Source organism: Chrysemys picta, chromosome 1, assembly GCF_011386835.1.
Source record: "Chrysemys picta bellii isolate R12L10 chromosome 1, ASM1138683v2, whole genome shotgun sequence".
NCBI classification, from domain to species: domain Eukaryota; kingdom Metazoa; phylum Chordata; order Testudines; family Emydidae; genus Chrysemys; species Chrysemys picta.
The window spans coordinates 303,111,330-303,135,718 of NC_088791.1; the positions used below are offsets into that span (position 1 = coordinate 303,111,330).

General features: G+C 40.5%; 1 protein-coding gene across 41 annotated transcripts in view; it reads left to right on the plus strand.

Annotated features, from left to right (window-relative positions):
* SUPT20H (SPT20 homolog, SAGA complex component) overlaps nucleotides 1-24,389 on the plus strand; it is a 60,949-nt gene that overhangs the window by 35,609 nt on the left and 951 nt on the right. For 13 of the 41 annotated variants that reach the window (XM_005286576.4, XM_042842774.2, XM_005286575.5 and 10 more), the window contains 10 exons: nucleotides 2,211-2,243; nucleotides 3,473-3,590; nucleotides 5,995-6,103; nucleotides 6,363-6,521; nucleotides 8,315-8,627; nucleotides 10,224-10,378; nucleotides 13,482-13,537; nucleotides 15,932-16,057; nucleotides 23,196-23,301; nucleotides 23,870-23,997. In XM_005286576.4, the coding sequence (XP_005286633.2) occupies nucleotides 2,211-2,243; nucleotides 3,473-3,590; nucleotides 5,995-6,103; nucleotides 6,363-6,521; nucleotides 8,315-8,627; nucleotides 10,224-10,378; nucleotides 13,482-13,537; nucleotides 15,932-16,057; nucleotides 23,196-23,301; nucleotides 23,870-23,997 (1,303 nt within the window). The remainder of the gene's footprint in view (nucleotides 1-2,210; nucleotides 2,244-3,472; nucleotides 3,591-5,994; nucleotides 6,104-6,362; nucleotides 6,522-8,314; nucleotides 8,628-10,223; nucleotides 10,379-13,481; nucleotides 13,538-15,931; nucleotides 16,058-23,195; nucleotides 23,302-23,869; nucleotides 23,998-24,389) is intronic. The other 28 variants (XM_024104908.3, XM_065581306.1, XM_008167907.4 and 25 more) reach the window with 10 other exon arrangements.

The window sequence follows — 24,389 nt, forward strand, 5'->3', positions numbered from 1 at the left end:
ACCAGACATATTTACCTGCTTAGATCATACTGACAAATGTGTACCTAATTACACTAGAAAACTAAAAATGTGGTTTAAGGATTTCATTTCAGAAATTTAAAAATATTTAACCTACATGTGCCAATGTCATCTTAAAAAGAAAAGTAGTAAATTGTGTAATGCATAAATTCAGATACAACCACAAGAATCTCATATCTTCCCACATTAAAGTTATAGTGGAACAAAAATCTCCATTTGGAGGGACAATTGAAGACATTTCCATGACACGTTTCCAGTGGTGTTCCTATTTTCAGTACTTACATTATGGTCGTGCTGAAAATGTGTCTGGCACTGTACAAACATATAGGAAGGGACACAGTCCTTTATCCAAAGGGTTTACAATCACGAACAAGGATGATGACTGGTACATATGTTCATAATTCTGTTTTAAAATATATTGACTATATATAGCTGGCTGCAGCTGTCCCTTTACCTACCCGTTGTTAGTTCTTATTTTAGGCTCCAATCTTGCAAGGTGCTCTGGATACTTCGACCCTGCACCTGCGCAGACTTCCATTGATTTCAATGGGATGTAAGGGTCTGCCCACTTGCACAAAGCAGCTAGCAGGATCAGGTTTTGTTAACTGCTACTATTTTGTATAGTTACCTAGTGTTTAATCCTTCTCTTTTACTTTTTAATTTTAACCATTTCATACTGCCAAGTTTTAGTTATTTTTAACCCTTGTCTCCATCTATGCCCATTTATTTTATAGAGCTCTGTGCTAATCTTAAGAAGTCACTAAAGGTTGTGCACTGGAACTGGAATTTTCAAAGGCACCTAAGGGAATTTTTGATTGAAATTGGCTCCTTTGAAAATACCAGTTTGGTGCACAATGTTAATTTAATAATTTATTTATTATTTAATTTTTATTTATACTATAATATAGTAAACTATTAGTTTAGTAAATAAACTATTTATACTATTTATTTAAACTATTTATAATTATTATTAAAAGTTAATTTAGAATTTATTCGGATTTGGTTCCCTAAGTCTCTGGCTCCATTTGAAAATTCCAGCCTCAAAAGTCAGGGATGCAAAAAATGTATTCCCCTTATTTTCCTGTAAAGTAGTTTGCTTTTTGAATCCATGGAAACAACATGAATAATTCTGAATTAACCCTAACAATTCTCATTGCAAATTTCTTATCTGAATGGAATGAGATAAATTTTTCAGTAAAATGTGAACGTGATTAACAAACTAGAAATATTTATTTAGAGCTACATCTTGTGAGAAAGCATGATTGGGAAAGATAAATAATGAGAGAAATCAGGAAAACTAAACATTTCTTTTAACATTCTAGTGCTTTGGTGTTTCTTGACATACACCCAAATCACACTCTCATTGCATCTGAAATCCTCTCCACACCATGAATCTGCATGAGCCAGAAGAAGCAATAGATTGGTCATATTTCCCAGGAGAACTGTACAAAGAGAGAAAAAATAGTAGATTACTGGGAAAAACCTGGGAGATCTGTAATCCTTGATTTATATTGGTTATAATTTCCATGCTAATTTCCTAAATTGGTCTGAATTGGACCAAAAAACTTCCTTTAAGGGGTATGGGTATTACATTAAAATGATATTAGTGAAACAGATTTCATGTTCTATTTTTAAAATATATTTACTTCAGACTGAATCCTTCTTTCTTAGCAATATGAATAGCTAATTGCTGGAGCTCTTACATTTTTTCCTTATATGAGCAAATTGTTACATTTGTTTACTAAATGGTAAACCAAATATATAATGCCATAGTGCTTAATACAAACAATATGCAATGCTACTTTTAACAGCATAGAATCTATAGCAAACTGCCACTTCCTGTTTTTAGGTATATATAAAACTAGTATTATTTTGTCTTTTACATTGGTGTAGATTCACTTTTAAAGGGACGGTATCACAATAAAACCCCCAAATTCTTGTCAACCTTAATTGTGTCCCTCTAAATATATTCTATTAGTGATTATGAAGCAGGGTTAGTGTTTTATACTTTCCGAAGTCTCCAGCCCACCAAGTAAGACTTAAGTGTTAACTGTTCTCATCAATTAGCTGGCAGCAGAGAGTCCCGTTCCAAAAGAGAGTGGTTTATTTGCTGTTTTTCAGAGTTGTGATCTTTGAGGAAAGCTTTTGAATTCCAAAAATAATAACTACATTGTTTTATGTTTTACATTTAGGTTCCTTATTGGTTCCAAGACTGATGCTGAAAGGTAAGTAGTTCATATCTTTCTTTTTTTACAGCCCGAGTTTGTCCGTTTCAGCCATAATGTACCTTACTTTCATTACCATGGAAGCAATGGCATGTGACATGGATATTAAATAGAAACAGTCAAGATCTGCAACAAGACTAAAAACGTTGCATCTCTTGCACTTTACATTTGTGGGAAGGGTGGGGGAAAGAGAGTAACTCCACACACCTTGTCCCATTTTTCTGTTAAATTCTGAAGACCATACTATGCCTTTGGATGAACCCATCAGCACTAGTCTGGCAAGAGCATTCAAGAGAAGAGTTTGGCTGTGAGACTTTGTACAAGTAAATTTGCTATCAAGTATAGCTTTAAAGAGAGTGGTTCTTTTGAACTTTAACTGTAGTGTCAAACTTCTTCTCAGTTGAATATTTTTTATTCAGGCAATATTGATTTAGCATTGTGATAAGTATTCTATCACTCCTAGAGCAAGAAGAAAAATAGTCCCCCCAATATATTTTAGCTATAGAAGGTTTACGGTTGTCTGCTGTGGTTCATTATAAAACATAAAGTAGACTTCTCCCATACTCAGTGGATTTCTCCAGACTTATGTTTCTCAACCTTTTCAGGATGGTAACCCCTAGTTCAAAGTCAAAAAAATTTCACAACCCCCTTACATTTATTATAAAAGTAGGAGTGAAAAATGTAACAATGATAAGCCTATATAATTTATTTGTGTTTCAAGAAGACTGACCGCATACTTGACCTTGAGGGGTAAAGGTGTCATGGCAGTACTGGAGAGAGATTGTCTTTGCTTTAGAGTGTAATGGGATTTTTAGTGGCTCGCAACAGCCCTGATTGCCTTTGGTATCCTCACTGAGGATCGCAACCCACTGGTTGAGAAGCACTGCTGCACACAAGTGGATATTTTATTCTTCAAACTGATAGAAAAAATTAAAATATTGTGGTATCAGCTGTCTCTGTAAGGGAGTTCATATTTCTATACAATGTTATTATGTTGCAGATCAATTTACTGAAGTTTAAAGTAAAACTGAATCACAATTCAAACCATTTTATCTAAGTGCTTGCAGTTTGCATTTCAGAATAGTGAAACAGTAGTAAGTAGGCAAAGAAAATTTAGAATATAATAAAGTTAATCTACATCTAGAACAAACAGTATAATGTTAAAAATAGTGCAAAATTGTTAATCCTTTTTCAAATCCTGTGCTGAAGTCTTTAGTGGTGTATTTCAGGGTAGTGAACCAATACCAGGAACTAGTTCAAAGTGAAGCTAAATGTCCAGTGAAGATGGTTCATAATTCAGGTGGATCAGTCAACCTAAGTCATCTTTCTCCAGGGAAGGAAATGGAAGTGAGTTTGCTCAATGTTTCTTTCTTACATTTACAATTGCTTATTGAGTAATTACAGTTCCCTAAAGGGACTCAAAGGACAAACATCTGTCTGAAGTTTTTAAACCTACTGTTATTACAAGTCTGTAATGGAAGAAATTAGAGAAAAATGCTTTTCTCAGATTTTTCTTTTTTTTTTAAATGTGTCTTTGATAATGCTATGTATAGTCCATTTTTTCAGTTCATCAAGGTCTTTCATACAGCAGCAGAGCAGAGAAAAGCATTTTTAAAGACAGGAAAATACAGTTCTAAAACCAATCTAAAAATTGGCAAGGGAACTTGGAGGCAGGCGTAATGCCTGAACTGTTAACTCTTCATAAAAATGGTTTGGAGATTTTTTTTATTAGATTTCAAAATGACAACATCCTTCTAAGGCAGGGGGTCGGCAACCTTTCAGAAGGAGTGTGCCGAGTCTTTATTTATTCACTCTAATTTAAGGTTTTGCATGCCAGTAATACATTTTAACGTTTTTAGAAGGTCTCTTTCTATAAGTCTATAATATATAACTAAACTATTGTTGTATGTAAAGTAAATAAGATTTTTAAAATGTTTAAGAAGCTTCATTTAAAATTAAATTAAAATGCAGAGCCCCCCGGACTGGTGGCCAGGACCCGGACAGTGTGAGTGCCACTGAAAATCAGCTTGCATGCCACCTTTGGCACGTGTCCCATAGGTTGCCTACGCCTCTTCTAAGGGATACATGCTCTTGGAGTGTATTCCTCTGTGCATGTCTGGCAGGAATTCCCGTAGCTGAAAGTTTGGTGCTGATGGACCCCTCAGGCCATCTGTTTTGTTATCTCTGCTGAGCATTTTAGATTGATCCCACTACTCTAGTTCTTTTTTTAACCTCAGCTAGCATTTGCTGCTTTGCTGGTCCTTTCCTTCTGGCTATCTATGTTCTCCCCTATGGCATCCCTTCTTTTTAAATAGATAAATAAAGCTGTCCAGTTTGCTAGCCATGAACAAAGTTCTGCCGGAGTCGTCAGAGTCATAGCAAGGAAGCAACGGATCACCTTCTTTTTTGACTATCTAATCCTATATGGATGGTAAAGCAGTTATCTTGAGTAGTGAAGAAAGAGTTTGAAAAAGTAAAAATAAAAACTAAGTCTTTAGGGTTATCATCAACTGGAACTTAAAGGATTTTTAAAGAAAAAAATAGAAGCGCATAAAAGGAAAATAGTGTCTGATTGCTTTTCAGAGCCATTAAAGACCACAGAATTGTATACTCTGTAAAATACAAAGAGCTAAGCATCAGCTCTTAGCATGTGTGCCCAACTTGAAAAGAACTTCAGAGGAACCATAATTCAGCTAAGAAAACTTTTGAAATTACTCTTCTAACTTTTTTTAGTGATGTGGTTAATTTTATTGTTAAAGTTAACCAGGTGTTTTTTCTAGGGCACTGATGAAGGCTGACTTAATTTCCTCTGTCACAGTCTTTTGACTCCTTTGACAGGGAGGGAAAATATCAAGCACTAATTTTATTAAGAATAATAAAAATAAATATGCAAATAATAAATTGAGTTTTTGAAGTTGTATATCTGATATTGTCTTCTGTGTGTTCTGTCATCTCCCTGAACCTGAAAGCACAGACACTATGTTTATAATACTTCTTTTATTCTGAATTTATACTCCATGCATGTAAATTAAATATTTGGCCTTAACCTGTAAATTTATTTTCCCTGAAACAGGTTGTCTGACAATCTGAACTAGTAGTTGCATGGATCTAGAGGCAATTACAGCCAACTTCTCGGTAGCCTGCCATTTGTAATTCAGGACTACATATTTGAATAGCTGTAAGGCAATACTTGAACTTTATTAATTCATCTTAAAAAATTCTGTTCATAATTGGTAAAACAAAAAGCAGAATACCTTCATTCTAAATATAATGGTGCAATCATGGCAAAACTTCCATCAATTTCAGTGGAGCCAGGATTTCACCCAAGTATTTATATTCCTGTTCCCATACTCTGATTCTGTACCCTGAATCCCGAGTGGGTCAGGATTGACAGACAAATTTATCGGTAAGACCAAGTTTTCCTTTCTTTCAAGAGTATGTCTGTCATTCTTCTACTCCTGGGATGTCATTAGCAATGAATTCAGGATAGGGAATGAAGCAATATAATTCCCATTGTTTGTTTTATTTTAATTTTGCCACCGGGTTGGAGGCCTCTCCTGGAAAAAACTGCATCTGAAAAGTATCACAGATTGTGTTTCTAATGTCTCCCACAAAGGGAGACCACTTCCTGAAAATTGCTTTATTTTAGAATTCCAATAGAAATGCTTTAATTTAATAGTTACTTATTTCTAGCATGTATGATGTGATCTCATATTGGAATAATATATCTTGAATTTCTGTTTCTTCTTAGCAGCCAGAGAGTCTATCAGGGTCTGTGCAGTCTTCAGTATTGGGGAAAGGTGTAAAACATCGACCTCCTCCCATCAAACTACCTTCAAGTTCAGGAAGTAGTTCTTCAGGTAAATACTTTTTAGCTTTTTATCCTCTCCCTCCTTCTGTCTGTTTCCCTTATTTTGAAGTGTGAGGTTTAACTACTTAAAGTAATAATTTTAAATATAATGGAAAAACTTTACCTCTATAGGTCATGGAGAGCGTTTTTCAAAGCTGATCTTACTGCTTTCTGATTAAACAGTATTGTTCAAGGATGTATATAATGGAAAATATTCTGACTAACATCCCTCCACAGAACCATAACGTGTGTTAATTGTGCTTTTTCAGGTAATATTTTTAGTCCACAGCAGTCAAGTGGCCACCTAAAATCCCCAACTCCTCCTCCTCCTTCTAAGCCTCCCAGTCTTTCTCGGAAACAGTCTATGGATCTTAGTCAAGTTAGCATGCTTTCTCCAGCTGCCATGTCTCCTGCGAGCTCTTCACAAAGTGAGTCACGAACTAAATTCTCCATTAAATCTTAGGCTTTTGCATAATGTCTTGAGATAAACTTAACCAGTGGAATGGTGAAACTTAAATGTACAGTGTACTCTAAATTGTATACGTTGTGGAAAGCTTCAGGCAGGTCTCTTGTTGACTGTATGTATTTTATGTTTACTGTAATTGTGTTTGTTTTTCTGTATATATATATGTATGCACCCTTTGTGTATACGTTTTAATACATTTTATGCGACCAGTATGATTCTCTCTTTTTTTTAAAAGCCTGATAGCTAATGTGACAATATAAGATTCCAAAGTGTGGTTCTTTCCTCCAGTGTAAAAATAACAGTATATGAGACCAATTTGCATTTACATAATTTAAGCAACTGATTCTTTTTAAATGTCATAGGAGCTGGTACAGTTGTATCTCTATGTATGTATATAACCTGATCAGTCCCAAGGTGGCAATACAATAAACTATGAGATGATTTTTTACAACACTCCAACACTGTTTTACAAATCATTGCTGATTACTAAAGTGTAATAATGATTATTATAGCACCATAATGTAAGGTGTTAAAATGTAATTTTCTAAAATGAGTGACATCTAAGTTTGATTTTTTTTTAATTAATGACAGGATTATTGTAATTATAGATCATAAACAATTTTTAAAATATGCGTCTTGAGGCCTTTCATGAACAGATTTGTACAGCGAAAGAAACCACAGCTATAGTTTTCCATTTTTTTATGAATAATTGCACACTGAACATTTCCGTATGCTGCACAGTGATATACTATGTTTTTTGCATTAAATAGTTTAAAATCTTCTGAATAGCTCAAAAGGTGTAATTTTTCTGCCTTCTTGTTTTGCACAAAGAAAAACATAAGAAAGATTTTGTAAATTTTCTAACAGTTCTATTCACACTTTTTTATGTTGCTGGTATGGATTATGTAAATCTACTGCACACAGTTGTTACTGTAAGTAAAGCTCTGGTCACAGCTTTTGGACATTCACATTTCTTTCCTTTCTTTCTGCAGGACATGAAAGCTAAAAAAGAGAACACCTCAAGAGCTTTTGTTTTTTTTTACTTTTTCTGTTTTTTGTTTTTTTCTATTGTTAAACTGTGCATACTGCATTCACAACAAATTTATCTATACATTCTACATTTAAGCAGAAGGAATTACACAGTAACTTTTAAAGATGCAGTATTATCTCCTGCAAAAAGCATTTACTTTATTTTCTCTTTTGTGATTTGACTGAAATCTGGCAAATACAGTTATCGATATCTATTTAATAGAATTTAGATGGTTACCTTTGACCCCATTTGATCACTGAAACTGTCTGTTCTTTGTTGAATCTGTTGTTTTCCATATGTTTTAGCATGATTCTGTTATACAGACAGTACATACAGCCTATATATTTGACATTTTAGAATCAAAACCATTAACTGGGTTAAAATGATCACTCAGAAAAATTGTACTACATTGACTTAAAAATATTTCCAACAGTCATGATTTAGTGCACTATAAATTTTAAAAGGGCTTAATGGACGATACAAATTTATGTTTTGGTTAAAGAGTTAAGCATGGCAATGGGGTTTCTGTGTGATATACTGCATCTTTAATAATGAGCGAGTGCAGCAACACTCGTGTGTCATGGGTAGAAATTAACACTTGCAGTTTACTGCTTTAAAAAACTGGAACAAATTGTCAGTGCTAAATAAGATTCCATTAACCTTATTTTACAAAAGGACTGGCCTTTTATAACAAACTAGCACTTTTTATTTTTCTCAATGAGCAGGGTCTGGAACTCCTAAACCATCTACTCCTACTCCAACCAACACCCCTTCATCGACCCCACACCCTCCTGACGCTCAGAGCTCAACTCCTATTACCCCTTCTGCCACCCCTACTCCCCAAGATTCAGGCTTCACCCCTCAGCCCACTTTGTTAACCCCGTTTGCTCAGCAGCAAATGTCTCTGAGCCAGGCATTGCCTGTAATGACCATTCCTCTTTCCACCATGGTAACATCCATTACTACAGGAACCACCTCCACCCAGGTCATGGCAAACCCTGCAGGACTTAACTTCATCAATGTAGTGGGCTCTGTGTGGTAAGTTCACTTTATTTTTAATGGCTTCTTAACAACCTACCTTATGTTGATTTACAGAAATGTTCAATATTCATTAAGCCAGGTTTTTTTCAAAATGTCCAACGGAAATGTATCATTTCTCCATGTAATGGCATAATTCAGTTAATGCAGTTTTATGAGGTGTTCAAACAGAAGAAACCCAGTATTTGAATGCTGATGAAGTTGAATGAGAACCACTGAACTGTGTACTTTGAGTTTTTAAGATGTATAGGGTTTAATTACACTAGAACTTACCTAGCTACAAAAACTATGATAGCTCTTGAGATTTTGTTCTTACAATTTTTCCACTTGAATGTTATCTTTTTATTAATCATTATGAAAGAGGAGATGGAATATGCAAACCATTCCAAATTAAAAATAATCAGACAAAATTCTGTGTAAAAGCCCCTGTGAGTGAAACACTGTGTAAAATGTTTATAATATAAGAACTTAAGAATGGCCATACTGGGTCATACCAAAGGTCCATCTAGCCCAGTATCCCTGTCTTCCGACAGTGGCCAATGCCAGGTGCCCCAGAGGAAATGAAGAGAACAGGTAATCATCACGTGATCCATTCCCTGTCGCCCATTCCCAGCTTCTGGCAAACAGAGGCTAGGGATACCATCCCTGCCCATCCTGGCTAATAGCCATTGATGGACCTATCCTCCATAAATTTATCTAGTTCTTTTTTGAACACTGTTATAGTCTTGGCCTTCACAACATCCTCTGGCAAAGAGGTCAACAGGTTGACTGCGTTGTGTGAAAAAATACTTCTTTTTGTTTGTTTTAAACCTGTTGCCTATTAAATGGAACGTCAGTGAATCTGATTTATGAGTACTTGACTTTATTAAGCATTTTTACACTTATTCTGAGACTTAAATATTATTCTGTATTTTTTAAAAGCACTTCTGCCAACAGTGGAATTTATTCTGTTATTACCAAGGTAGATTTCTATTAACTTAAAGTAGCTTTTGCTATTTGCTGTGTAAAACACAGAGTGTACCCTAACGATGTCAGATGTGTGAATTACTCATCTGAACTCTCCCGCAGCAACTCATCACTCCAAATCCATTAAACAGATTTTTTCAAGTTGCTGAAGGAAAACATGAGCCTACTCTCCAGCTTTTACGTCCTGTCAGTGCTGCTGTATTTAAGGTTGTGTTAGTCTTTGTATTTGGAAACACTGCAGGCTTAGAATAAAAGAACCTGTACACTTTATTCTTCCTGTGATCATTGATATCACAGTGAGTTGTGTACACAGAAGGAGGGTAGGATATGGACCTATATATTCCAAATCCTAGGTACTTTATGATACTCCTTTATATGTTTTTCTAAATGTCTGGGTTGTGGAGAACACGGAGCATGTTTCACACTCAGCTTTAACATTCATTTAATGTTAGTTTGTGATGAATTAATCAATAGGGTGACTATAAATGTTGTTCTGATCAGTCACCTTAAATATAACCTCATTTAGAGTGAACTGTTGATTGTGTTGTTAAAGACTGGAAGGCAAAAATCTAGTTGTTCACACACATTTGTGCCACTTGGATTTAATGTGTTTTCTTTCCTCTTCTACAGTGGAGCACAGACATTGATGAGTGGCTCAAACCCCATGCTGGGGTGTAATACTGGTGCCATAACCCCTGCAGGTATAAATCTGAGTGGCATTTTACCATCAGGAGGTCTGGTGCCAAGTGCACTGCCAGCTGCAATGCAGTCTGCCTCTCAAGCAGGTTAGTATGAATCAGCTAAAAAGCTGTCACGAGGAACATTCAGATCAGGTTAAATAGCAAGAGCCCTTTAACCACAGTGGGCAGAAGAGTTCAACAAGAATTTGTGCGCGCCAGTGAATGGATAGTGTGTACATTCAGGCTTGAATCCACAAAGGGACTTAGGCATTGCAACACTCAGGTGCCTAGAAAAATCACAAGAACAACATTGGCATCCACAAGGCCTAAGTTAGGCACCTAGACTCCCTATGCAATGAAGCGGGGGGGGGAGGGGAAATAAGTGCCTAAGAATGGGATCCACAAAAGCCGGCATACTAGATGGGGAGCTGTCTAACTAGCCAATGGGAGATTCTGATGAGAGGAGTTTGTCTTAAACCCCTCCCTAGAGATAGAAAGAGGTGGTAGCCCAGTGGAGACAGCACTCATCCCGAATGTGGGAGATCCAGATTCAATTCCCATCCCAACTGATGGGGAGAAAGGATTTGAAGAGGGGTCTTCCATGTCCTTAACCACTAGGCTTTGGGACCTTCTGCTATGGGTCTGCCTTAGTCTCTCCTGTCAAAGCTGTTTCACTGTGGATGAATAATTATAAAGTCATTGGAGCATGGGGACTGGACCCAGGTAAGTGTGCTATCTGCCAGGCTGTAGGGTCATTCTCTCTCTGGCCCAATGACTATTTATCCAAAGTGAACAGCCTCAACTGGAGAGACTGAGGGTGAGCCCACATCAGAATAACACAGCTCAGCGGTTCGAGCACTCTCCTGAGAGGTGGGAAACCCGTGTTCAAATATTTTCTAGCCCTCAGGCAGAGGGGAGAATGAACCTAGGTCTCCCACATTCAGGTGAGTGCTCAGACCACTGTGTTAGAAGTTATAAGTGAGGTGGCCCTGCCACTGCTGGATTTTGAATGGAGCCTGATCCGGCAGGTGTGTTTGGAGTATGTTTGGATCAGGCCCAAAGGCAAGATAGGCATTTGCTTGCCTCTCTTTTCCTGGTTTGCAGATCACACTGGGGCAGAGGTGTGCAACATATGTGAGGTGCGCATGACCAGAGGCAGAAACTTAGATGCCTAGGCAACTTTTACGTTTAGATGGCAGCTGAGGGGGGCTGGTGTTGTAGATTGCTGTGGCACCTAAATCTGAGCATCTGGCACCTAAGTCCCTTTAGGATGCAGGCTTACTGAATTTGGGGATGATCTCTACATTCTTAGTCCCCAGGTCAGCTGAGGTTGAGTGTGTCTGAAGTAGTTATTTTAAGGGGCTAGGTTAGGGTTGCTAACTTTCTACTTGCACAATAACGAACACTCTTGCCCTGCCCCTCATCCGAGGCCCCAACCCTTCTTCAAGGCCACGCCCCTGCTCACTCCATCCCCCCTCCCTCTGTCGCTTGCTGTCCCCACCCTCAGTCTCTCACTCATTTTCACCAGGCTGGCTCCAGGGGTTGGGGTGCGGGAGGAGTGAGGGCTCTGGCTGGGGGTGCGGGCTCCAGGGTGGGGTCAGAAATGAGGAGTTCAGGGTGCAGGAGGGGGCACTGGGCTGGGGCTGCAGGGTTCGGAGTGCAGGAGGGGGCTCCAGGCTAGTGCAGGGGGATGTGAGGGCTCTGACTGGGGGTGCAGGTTCTGAGGTGTGGCTGGGGATAAGGGGTTTGGTGTGTAGGAGGGTGCTCCGGGCTGGGATGAGGAGTTCGGAGGGTGGGAGGGGGATTAGGGCAGGAAGTTGGGGCGCCAGGGAGTGAGGGCTCTGGTTGGGGGTGCGGGGGCTGGGGATGAGGGGTTAAGGGTGCAGGAGGGTGCTCTGGGCTGGGATTGAGGGGTACGGAGGGTGGGAGGGGGATCAGGGCTGGGACAGAGGGTTGAGGCACAGGAGTGGGTGCAGGCTTCGGGCGGCGCTTACCTCAGGTGGCTTCCGGAAGCAGCGGAATGTCCCCCCTCCGGCTCCTATTCCAAGGTATGGCCAGGCAGCTGTGTGCAGCCCACCCTCTGGCACCGCCCTCGAGCTCCCATTGGCCGCAGTTCCTGGCTAGTGGGCGCTGCGGAGCTGGTGCTTGGAGTGAGGGCAGTGCAAGGAGCCCCTCGCTGCCTCTACGCCTAGGAGCCCTGAGCGGGGACATGCCTCTGCTTCCGGGAGCCGCGCGGCGCTATGGCAGGCAGGAAGCCTGCCTTAGCTCTGCGGTGCTGACTGGAGTCTCCAGGGTCCCTTTTTGACCGGGCGTTCCAGTCGAAAACTGGACACCTGGCAACCCTAGGTTAGGTTAGGGAGATGTATTATATATCTGGTTATACATTTGGATCACCCATCAGGGGGAGTTTCTGAGGTAGGTTACGTTGCAAGTTCAGAAGTGACTATGGCAATCATCACTACTAGAAGAAAAGTAAAATATGAAAACATCCCAGAATTTAGGAAGAGGACCCACACTTCAGTGCTTCAGGCCCTTATTCTTTTACTAGACTGTGTTTTAATCTAGGTATGTTTTTAGCTTCTTAACTGCCATAAAATATTACGGTAGAAATCAATATGCTTCAACATTCATAAATGAGAAGTGTTTAAGTTCTTAGGCTCCAACCTTTTTGAAAACAGGACAGAAAAACACCTAATGTTTGTTAGATGTTTATCCTCTCAGAAATGCTTTTGGACTTGGAGATCTTAAAAAAAAAAGCCATTATAATTTGCAGCATTTCAATATTTTCCTTTCTCTAATGCAGCTATCAGTAACTGCTGTTTCATTGGGATTCCAGACATATCCATGTGTGGGATGCAAACTGTAATGTATTTTAAAAATAGAGGAAGAACTACAGAACATCTGGGAGGATGCTCTCTGCATACTTTATCTTGTCCAAACACAGTAGTAGTATTTGCAATGTACCATGTTTAATACTGGTAGAACTTCCTTTCTAATCAGTCTGTTCCCCTGAGCTGCGTCTAGATAATCGTGCAATTTACAGTTCTACAGAGAAAATACAATATTCTGCTAAAGTATAAAACTTAACCTTGCCATGCTGCAAGCTTGGAGTATTTAGAAATAATCCCATTGGCATGGTGTGGTGTGATGTATTTGATTTGATGATGTGCATCTAACTAAGTAATGGTTGCCTACTTTTAATTAACAGGCAGCCCTTTTGGTTTAAAAAATGCTTCAGGTCTTCGGCCCTTAAATCTACTACAGGTAATTAATGTATTTGGACACATTAATAATTGTTTGCATAATTCTATATAGATGTGTTGATTAGTGCTTTTGGTCACATAGACCTCCAGCTCCTTGGAGCCAGGTGGTCCGAGACATGCCATTTATTGAAAGTGTTTCATTTTATTATTTTAATTTGAATGCATAAGACAAGAAAAGGTCTGTACTAAGAGAATAGGTGCCTTAAATGATAACTAAAATCAGTCTATAGAACAGCAAACCGGAGGCCATCCTTTCCCCACTAACAAATCAACCAGTCTTGAATGACATAAAATAAGCTGTAGAAATAGTGAAATTTAAACTTGAATTCAAGTGGCTAATTGCATAAAAAAAAATCAATTTTTAAGCTTTTGTTTTTGCTTTCACTGAAAAGTAGTTGTTTTCATTTTTAGTTATGATTGTTTGAAAACTGCAAAATTAACAGTGCAATAGAAATCCCCTGTAAATTAACCAGCATAGGTCTTAAGAACGATGAACTATGCATGTGCAGCTGGGTTACTAATTGATACAAGGAACTTGCAGTCTCTACTATCAGAAATAGAAAGCTAGGCAACACAAATAGTTCTAGACAAGGAGTTTACAAACTCTGAATAAACAAAAAATAAAACCCAAGGGGGAGATTTCTTGATTGCATCTGAGCTCTGATCAAATGCAGGGCGGGGTCGGGGGCAGCTATCAGGCCCAGCACAAGTTAGAGCTGCAAAGGAGCAGCTCTAAATTACACCAGTGGTGCAAGATCCTTCAGGAACCTTACATCAGAGTAGGATTGATCCCCCACGCTGCTTTCCTGTACTCCCTGCTGCCAGGAGCATGGGGTGTGGCTGGCACAGGAGACAGCTGTGTCAGAGGAGAGTTCCTCTGCCGAGGCGGGAATTCTCCATTGACTGTAGTCAGCTGTTTTAAGTCCACTTTATGCCACTTATACAGAATATAGTGGATTTAGTAGACTAGAGGATGTGGCACTAGGAAATGAAATGTAAATGTAAATTAAGAGTCAGGTTGCGCAGTTAAACTCAATGCAGTTCACAAATGCACAAGTCAAATTTATATCTGTATATGGACTCTTCAAGTCCTGGTTAAATGTGCAGCTTATAATAATAGGATATCTCCATTAATTATAATTATCTCCTAGAACTGGAAGGGACCTTGAAAGGTCATCGAGTCCAGCCCCCTGCCTTTACTAGGCAGGACCAAGTACTGATTTTGCCATAGATCCCTAAGTGGTCCCTTCAAGGATTGAACTCATAACCCTGGGTTTAGCAGGCTAATGCTCAAACCACTGAGCTATCCCTCCCTGTTTGTTCTAAAATATATATTATAAACCAGGGGTCGGCAATGTTCGGCACGCGGCTCGCCAGGGTAAGCACTCCGGCGGGCCGGGCCAGTTTTATTTACCTGCTGACGTGGCAGGTTCGGCCGATCGCGGCCCCCACTGGCCGTGGTTCGCCATCCCGGGCCAATGGGGGCGGCGAGACGGACGCGGGCGAGCGATGTGCTGGCCACGGCTTCTCGCCGCCCCCATTGGCCCGGGATGGCAAACCGCGGCCAGTGGGGGCTGCAATCGGCCAAACCTGTCGCATCAGCAGGTAATTAAAACTGGCCCGGCCCGCCAGGGTGCTTGCTCTGGCGAGCCGCGTGCCGAACGTTGCCGACCCATTATAAACCATGGAGGATTTAGTATGCTAATTTAACATTGCTCTTGGAATCTTAACTTTTTTACATTTCTTGTCTTCCTTGAGTTTAATTGTGTAACCTTCATATTGCAGTAACAGTTCTTTGTGTGTGTGTGTGTGTGTGTGTGTGTGTGAGAGAGAGAGAGAGAGAGAGAGAGAGAGAGATTATGAAGATATTAGTGACAACCTAACGCTGTCATTTCAGGCTATGCTCTTGAATCTCCTCTCTTACACTGTTATAAATCAAGAATAATTCAGTTGAAATCAGTGCAGTTGGTAAAACTGGTGTAAGCAAGAGGAAACAGGCCCCATATTTAATTAATATCTGTTGCATCAGATTCTCCACAATTTACTACTAGGAAGCCTTCATCCAAATAAAATAAAATGGTTTAAACATGGAATTAATGAAGTATTCTGATGTTACAGGGATCCATTAACCTACATTTTTATTAGCAATGTGTAAAATCTGCACAATTGTATTGAAATAGAACAATGATAATAATATACTTTTCTCCCTAGGAATCTAGGGCTACAACTTATGCAGACTATTTCTGAAAAATGAGGCCTTTTCAAAAACAGCAGCATTTTTAAAATATCTGCAAGAAGTAATTTAATATCTAGATCTTTATTTGCGCTCATCCCTGGAGTCTGGCAGGCTCATGAATGTGATTGAATTATGTCTTTTGTTTTTAATCTGGAACAGCTTCCTGGTGGCTCACTTATTTTCAACCCACTTCAGCAGCAGCAGCAGCAGCAGCTCTCTCAGTTCTCCCCACAGCAGCAGTCCCAGCAGCCTGCAACCTCTAGTCCACGAGAACAGGGAGAACAGGTGGGCCAGTTACCCTCAGTCTGAGTTCATAAATACATGGGAAACCTGTTGGACCGCATAGTTTACTCACAAATGATTATACCTTTCAGGTGGTGAGTGGTTGGTTGGAGTAGTTGTTTAAAGGAAGAGAAAATGAACAATTCTAGTTTACTGAATAACAAGGATCTATTTTTGGATGGTAAAAGTCATTCATAATTTCTCCTTTTACAAGATCTAGGAATATAAAAATAAGTTGTGTTGCCCAGTTAGTATACTGTCCCTTCAGCTCTGTAGTCATGCCAATACTGAAAAGACCATTATGGTTTGCTTCTAACAATTCCTGTATTGTTTAACTTTGTTTTAGTTAGCAAAGAACTGGCAAAGATAGTGTAGCCCTCTGGTGGTTCGTATTATGCCTTGCACATTTACTGTAGGATATCAGCTGCATAGGTTTGTATGAATTCGCTAGCCTTACATTGAAATAAGCATTCATATAGTAGAATGAAAGTGGAAAGACCCATTGCATTCTAAGCTCCACTTTGACTCCCCTTTTAACTTTGTCAGAAACATCTCCTCTTTGGCCTAAAAATTGTTCATTTCAGATCAGAAGAGAATTTTGTTTTTTAACATTCACATGCATGTTGGGTAAGCAGGCTTTTAGTTACAGAGTATTGGAAACTTAGCATTTTAAATAAACATAACTTTTTTTCTCTAACTTAAAAAAGAGCTGATTTTAAGGTATTGGATTTCTCATGCATTTAGTCCTCCATGAAGACAGGGCTAATATTTTATTTAAAACCACGTTTTCTAACTATTTCATTGACAACTGAAAGGTTGTTAGTTACTTGTGAGGAACGGGATCTCTGAATGTTGTAGAGATCTAGATACGTCTGTGAGTCCTTCAGAGGTTACAGGATCAGTTTGAAGATTGTAGAAGTTTTCTGTGGCAGTTACAATGCATGGATTAAATGGTGTCTCTCCTTTTCCCCAGAACAACAAGTAAATGGCCTTTACACAGAAGGTCTCAATCAGGTTAAGGAGAAAGGAAGCCTCGTGAAGAGTGCAGTCACTTTGTTGCCACTGCTGTACATAGGTTGTAGTTATAGCTGGCTCCTCTATCCCTTTGGTGATTTTTTGACATGGCAGATAACCTGGTCTTGCATCATCCTGCACTAATGTGGATAGAAGCCATTCAGTGTGTTCTTGCCCCTCCATACACAGAACCACAGCACAGGAATTGCCATGCTGCATCAGAGTAGTGCTCCAGTTAGTCCACTGTCCCGATTCTTAAGGTATGGCTACACTTGCAGATGTAGAGCGTTGAGAATTACCGTATTTTCCGGCGTATAAGACGACTGGGCGTATAAGACGACCCCCAACTTTTCCAGTTAAAATATAGAGTTTGGGATATACTCGCCGTATAAGACTACCCCTCTTCCAACGAACACCAAAAAAAAAAATTTAAAAAACATCAGATTTGATTTCAATATGGTAATTTTAATTCAAATGCTTATGACATGCAGGTACTTAGCAGGAAAACTGTCACTTATAAACATAAGGCTGTTTGTCATCAAACATGTAAACATAAAACAGTGCAAGTGGATTAAACTTTTCCTAATTCACTCTAAAGCTGAAAGGAAGGATAAGACAATAAACCCTTGGGAGCTGCCATGCTGTTTGTTTTCTAAGCTGTCAACCAAACTGGAACTGATGATGATAGGAGGAAGATAACAAACAAGAGAGAGAGAGCAAGTGCCGGGCAAGTCCCTGGCGAGTTAGCAACGCCCATCATAACTGCAAGCTACGGTATTTTTACAGGTTTTGCTGGCGTGACAGTTTCCCTTTAAAAGCCTTCAAAATCCTCCTGTTCGTCATCTGATATCATAAGTACATCAATGACATCTTGTGATACATTTGTAAGGCAGTCATCGTATGGATCGAATTCCGTATCAGATGGTGTGGTCTCAGCTTCGGCTTCCTCTTCATCTTGCCACAAGTAGTCGTCCTCCATACCATCTAATGAATTTGATATGCCACACTTCTTGAAAGACTTGATTACTGTTTCTGCATCAATATCATTCCAGGCTTTTATGACAAACTTGCACAAAACATCCAACTGTGGAGCACGCATGTTTCCTCCTTTTGTGAATGACTTTTCGCCGCTAACCATCCATTCATTCCACTGTTCTTGAATGCGATCTTTAAATGGCTTGTTTAGGCACACATCCAGTGGCTGTACCAACGATGTCAATCCTGCAGGAATAACTGCCGCATCTGTGTTTAGTCTTGCAAGCATTTGCTTGGTGCTGGGAGTTAAATGAGCCCTGAACATATCCCAAACCAGTAGACTACATTTTTGAATAAGTCCACCTGGTTGCCTGCTCCATACATTATCAAGCCATAGCTTTACCCCTTCTTCATCCATCCAGCCTTTTTCATTCACATGTACAAAACAACCAACAGGGAACTTGAATTTCGGCATTGTTTTTCTTTTAAAAATAATCATTGGTCTCAGTTTGGCGCCATCAGCTGTGCATCCTAGTACCACTGTAAAACTGGACTTCTCATGTCCTGTTGTTTTAATTAAAATTGTTTTTTCACCTTTTTGATGGACAGTTTTATTTCCAACCATATCAAAATTAATTGGAGTTTCATCCATATTTCCAATACTACTTAACGCATAGCCATGTTTAGTGCGCTGTTGTATTACGTATCGATGGAAACTATTTACTTTGCTATCAAGATCTGCAGGTAATTTTGGGGCAATTTTCATCTTTTGCCTCAGTACCATATTATGTCTTCCCATGAATCTAGTACACCAGGATACAGTGGCCTTAAATCTGTTGCTGTGATCTGGGTTAGATTTGGCCCACTGAAGTGCAAACAAATGTATTTTATTTCGTGTCACTACATAACCGTTTTGGCGATGCTCATTCACCATGTCTGCTACATGTTTTTCGAGTTCTGGCCAATGTGGAGTGCCTCTTCTTAATGCACACTTACCCCTTGGCATACTCTTTAATGCTTTTTCATTTGCTTTCCAGTCCCGAACCATCTTTTCTGTTACTCCATATTGTCTTGCAGCAGTGCAGTTATTATGTTCCATGGCAAAGTTTACAACTTTAAGTTTGAAACTGGCTTCATATTTCTTTCTTCTTGCTGGTGGAGCCATGATGGGGTTTTGACTGTTGGACATTTGTATACTGTACTGTATGTACTGGTGCTATACTGTATGAACAGGTACAGATATTGGTGCTGTACTGTATGTGGTACCCAGTATACAACAACCAGCCAATCACGGCAAGCGATGTACCTTACCGGCGATTGGCTGGTTGTTGTATACAAAGCCTGCTTAGATTGGTCAGCTCTCCCTGCCTGCCCAGCCCTCCCTGTCTCCAAGACTATCAGAGCGGTAGCGCAAACACGCCTCTTTCACCCGTCTGGCCCGCCCTTGTATCCTATTACCTCCTTCTCTGCCTCTCAGATCTCGCACATGCGCGCCTGTGCCGCTTCACTGCAGTCCTCAGGAGCGAGATCTGAGAGGCAGAGAAGGAGGTAATAGGATACAAGGGCGGGCCAGACGGGTGAAAGAGGCGTGTTTTTCTGGGCACAGCGCCGTTCTATCTCTTTTTTCCATACCCCGGGCGTCCCGGACGCCTGCAGCTTGCTCCTCCCTTCACTTACACCTTCCCGGTGAGGCGCCCCCTCACCTCGTCATCGGGCGGGGATGCGGCCGCGGCCGTTTTTGAGCTCCCCCCACCATATGCGGCGACCGCAGATTCTCCAGTCCGGCTCGGAAGTTTCAGCACCCGCCCTATAAGACGACACCCGGCGTATAGGACGACCCCCGATTTTTGAGAAGATTTTCCTGGGTTAAAAAGTAGTCTTATACGCCAGAAAATACAGTAAATCTGCCTCCGTACAGCACAGTGGGAAAGCGCTGCAGTCTGTCCACACTGACAGCTTCAAGCGCACTGGCGTGGCCACATTTGCGACACTTGCAGCGGCATTGGGAGTGGTGCATTATGGGCAGCTATCCCAGCATGCAAGTGACTGCAACGTGCTTTTCAAATGGGGTGGGGGGTGGAGTGTGACAGGGAGTGTGTTGTGTGTGTGGAGGGAGAGAGAGTGGGTTTGTGGGGGGCTGAGTGTGTCAGCATGCTGTCTGGTAAGTTCAGACCCCCTCTTCCCCCCGCCTCTCTTTCACTCACTCAAAGCAAACAGTAAATGTTTGCTTTCTTGGAGCCGATAAGCAGCCAGCTTCTCCGAAACACTTTGAAAGGGCATTTCCTCATTCCTGCAGCTGATTTCACAACAATGACAAGAGTGGCCACTTAACTTAAGGGGATTACGGGACGTTTCTGGAGGCTGATCACAGCGCAGTAATGCAATACCTCGTTCACACTGGTGCCGCGGTGCTCCAGCGGGGGTGCAGCAAACATTATTCCACTTGCCGAGGTGGAGTACCAGCAGCGCTGTAGCCGCAGAGTCAGAGTGCTCTACGTGCCTTGCCAGTGTGGACGGGGAGTGAGCTAGGGCGCCTGGGGCTGCTTTGTTGTGTTGTAACTCGCAAGTGTAGCCAAGGCCTTAGTGACCAGTACCAGCTGCTTTAGAGGAATACACATGAAACCCTCTACTGTAGAATAACCAAAGTTTCTTCCTAACCCTGTCAGTCAGCAGTTGGCTTACATCCTAGCCGTTACAATTGAGTTGGGATTTTTGTGCTAGTGAAGGGTAGGGCTCCATTTGGCCCTAAAATTGTAGATTGTAATCTTGGATGATTGTAGACAGATAGAAAGCTGAGGCAGCAAGTACAATCACTGTGAAAGGCGTTAATCTTTATAGATGATTTCTTTGTAAAAGTCTGCAACAGAGTTTAGCAGTTAACCTCAGTCCATTCTCATATACCCAGTCCCCTTCCCTTGGGGCATCAAGACCTTCCCCTACATTTTATCTATCTGATAGCGTATTTAGTTCTCACCGTACCCACAATGTGGCCAGTTTGGGAAAGGAAAAGTACAGTCTGCTCTACTTTCGTATCCCTTCTGCCAGTGTAGTTACCAGCTCCTTTCTAGTCTTACTGCAGAGGCCAAAGGCCTTTTGTGTGTGCTAGTTAGTCTCTGCCTTCAGCCCAGATACCTAGTTCAGTTTGTCTTAAAATAATTTTATTTTGAATAGTATGGAAGAATCATCAGTAAGGTGGCTCTAGGGGTGAAAGTAACTTAAAGGACTTACCGGTACGCCAGAGTCCTGAGCGGGGCGTGGCCTCAACCAGAAGAGGCTGTGGCTGGGAGCTCCAGGGCCTTTAAATCACCCCGGAGCTACCAGCTGCAAAGGTGGCTGGGAGCCCCGGGGCTCAGGGGCGAATTAAAGGGCCCGGGGCTCCAGCTGCCGCGGAGCTCTGGACCCTTTAAATCACCACGGGAGCCCTGCTGCCACTACCCCGGGGCAGCAGGGCTCAGGCTAGGGCTGAGGTAGTGGCGACAGGGCTCCGGAGGCGATTAAATCCCCGCCAGGGCCCTTTAAATCATCGCTGGAGAAGCCAGTCCAGTCCAGCACGGCATACTGGCCCGTACCGCCTTACTTTCACCGCTGGGTGGCTATGAATACTACATAAAGACTGACAAAAGCTCACTTACAAGGTAACAGGCCCCTCTACCTTGAATGGTCTCTTACAATATGTGCTAATTATCTGTGCTAAACAATCTGTTCCACCATGGATGTAGCTGTGACACTGGGAGTACCTTTCCCAGACCTGAAGAAGAGCTCGGTGTGGCTCGAAAGCTTGTCTCTCTCACCAACAGAACTTGGTCCAATAAAAGATATTACCTTACCCAAATGGGTAATGTCAGTTTCCTGGAATCCCACATGGTAGAAAAGTTCTCCTATAGTGTCATCTCTGTTCACGCAGGTCTTTAAGCTGTTATGTGTGGTGGTGTGACAGCAGACCACTGTAGATGTATTCTTAAGGCACTTGGAATCCAACCATCGAATCTCTTGTTATTTGTAATTACTTTGTTCTTTGATCAGTAAGCCAATACTCTTAGGATTTCCTCGTACAGACATTGAACTATGAACTTAATTTCTTCAAGCATGTAAATTGAGCTGAAATCTAAGTGCTTAGTGAAGAAATAATCAAAATAACACTTTTTATTCCATTGTGCAAAATATACATACATTTATCACAAATTTCTGTAGGTTTTTGGTGAGAGGTTGGTACCATCATTGTATAGTATCCTCAGTATGTCCTAACCTTATAGCACTGTTTCTTTAGTACAGTGATTTTTAGCTGAATTCTTTCCCTGTTTTCTTTTTCATGTGATTATTTAACATGGTTATCTTGAAGAAATCTTGCATAACTCATGACAATTTAGCAGCCTTAGTCACAAGTTCTGCCTTCTTACAATTTTTTTTTTGGTCTGGTGTGTGTTAAAAGTCTGTTTGAATTATGTAAGATGTACTCAGACAATATTTTCATTCCATGTAGGTACTCTAGTATAGCGCACGATCCAGTACACATAGATTTCAACGGCCATTTGATCAAGCCCCTCATGATCCAATCTGTGTAAGAAATGAATGGAGGTGGGGGAAGTTATTTTGTTCCTGAGTGAAGTTGTTGCTTTCAGAATATTATTGGGGTGGGTTTTTTTAAGATAAGAAAGGATGGCACAATCTGAAGATGTAAACATCTTCACTTTCCCCCCTGATGTTTAGGGTCTATAGTGATTAGTATTCTTGCCTGTGAACTGCGTGTGGACCACCATTTCAGGTGCAACACAGATTCTTGTGGGATTAGGAGATGAAGTACCACCTGATTGGATCTAAACTATAGTTATTACTACTAGGTTGCCCATGGTGCAGTCAGAGATGCCATGGGACTTCTATTAAAGAACAGAGATAATCCTAATGTCCTGGAAAACATTCCCTATCTATGTAAAACAGGTTATAGAATCCAAAATTATAGAAGCGCTAGTATAGAGCACATAATGGCTGCTCTACATATCTGAATAGTCATTCCATTACCCGCATTTAACACTATAAAAAGCAGAATGTGTTTTTTAAAAGGGAAATAAAAGCGGTACTCAGATCTTTTCATGCTGATTTTTTTAATTTATTCATTCAATGGCACAATAAGTATCAAACTTCTCATTTTTGCCAGAGTGCTGAGCAATGTCCAGCCAATCAAGACCAAGCCTTATCTGCCCAGCAAGCCGCTGTTATTAACCTGACTGGAGTAGGGAGCTTTATGCAACCTCAAGCAGCAGGTATGTGGTGGCAGAGTTTCCTTCTGGTTTTTTTTAGTGACATTGATAAATTTCATACTGGAATGAAGTTTGGTGTTTAATATAAGCCTTCCCCTTACTCTAATTAAAGCAAATCACATATCAAGGTATCATGACAGAGTATGGATTACATAAAAGATGCTACACTTAATTTGACTTGCAAATTAAAAGCATGCACTTTTCTGCTTCTTTGTCTTGTGTATGGTAGTTTCATAAACTGAATATGCTCTAAATCACAATTCCTGCCAAAACTGTACAAAGCTTCCATACCAAACTTCATTAAGGAGTATTTCTTTAAACTGTCTGCTTTAAAGACCAGTATGAGAAATTTGTTTCATGTCCACAAGCTCTTCATAATCTAACTGCATGTTCCAACTAACAGTGTCTATACAGTGTATACTTTATTCTGCACTGTTTCTGATTTTATTCTGAGATTAATTCTACTGATCCCCTTTCTGTTACACTCTATTCCTATGTCTTCCTTTCCTAACCCTGACAACCTCCACCCAACCTCTTTGACCTGCCTGCTTTCCCCTTCTCCTTTTCGTAGTGTTGTCTCAGCTTGGCTCTGCCGTGAACAGACGTGGGCAAAGCCTTCCTCAGCAGAGACTCCAGCTCTCCTCTGCCTTACAGCAGCAACAACAACAAGCCTTGCAGCAGCAGCAGCAACAGATACAAGTAATCCAGCAACTTCGCTCTGATTGCATTAAAAAAATACAATTCTCAGCTCCAAAAACAAAAATGCTGCCCTTTAGACTTTTACTAATACCATATGGAATTTTTAAAATGTTGCAGTGTGGCAAACTAAACTCAGAGATCCGATGCCTCTTGTTCTACCAACTTGGAGCACTGAATTTATTTTTATACATTAAAGCCATCCGCTTTCCTGATTTGACAACATTCAAGGAGTGCTTGTGGCACGTTACTAAATAAGCTTGGCCAGGTGCCATTAGGGTTTTGAAGCAACAGCATGTCGAGTGCCTGGTTAAATTCAAACACAGTGCACAGCTACAGTTAATACATTAACAAGGAAGCTCTGGCAAAGCCTTCTTTTAACATAGTGATGTTCT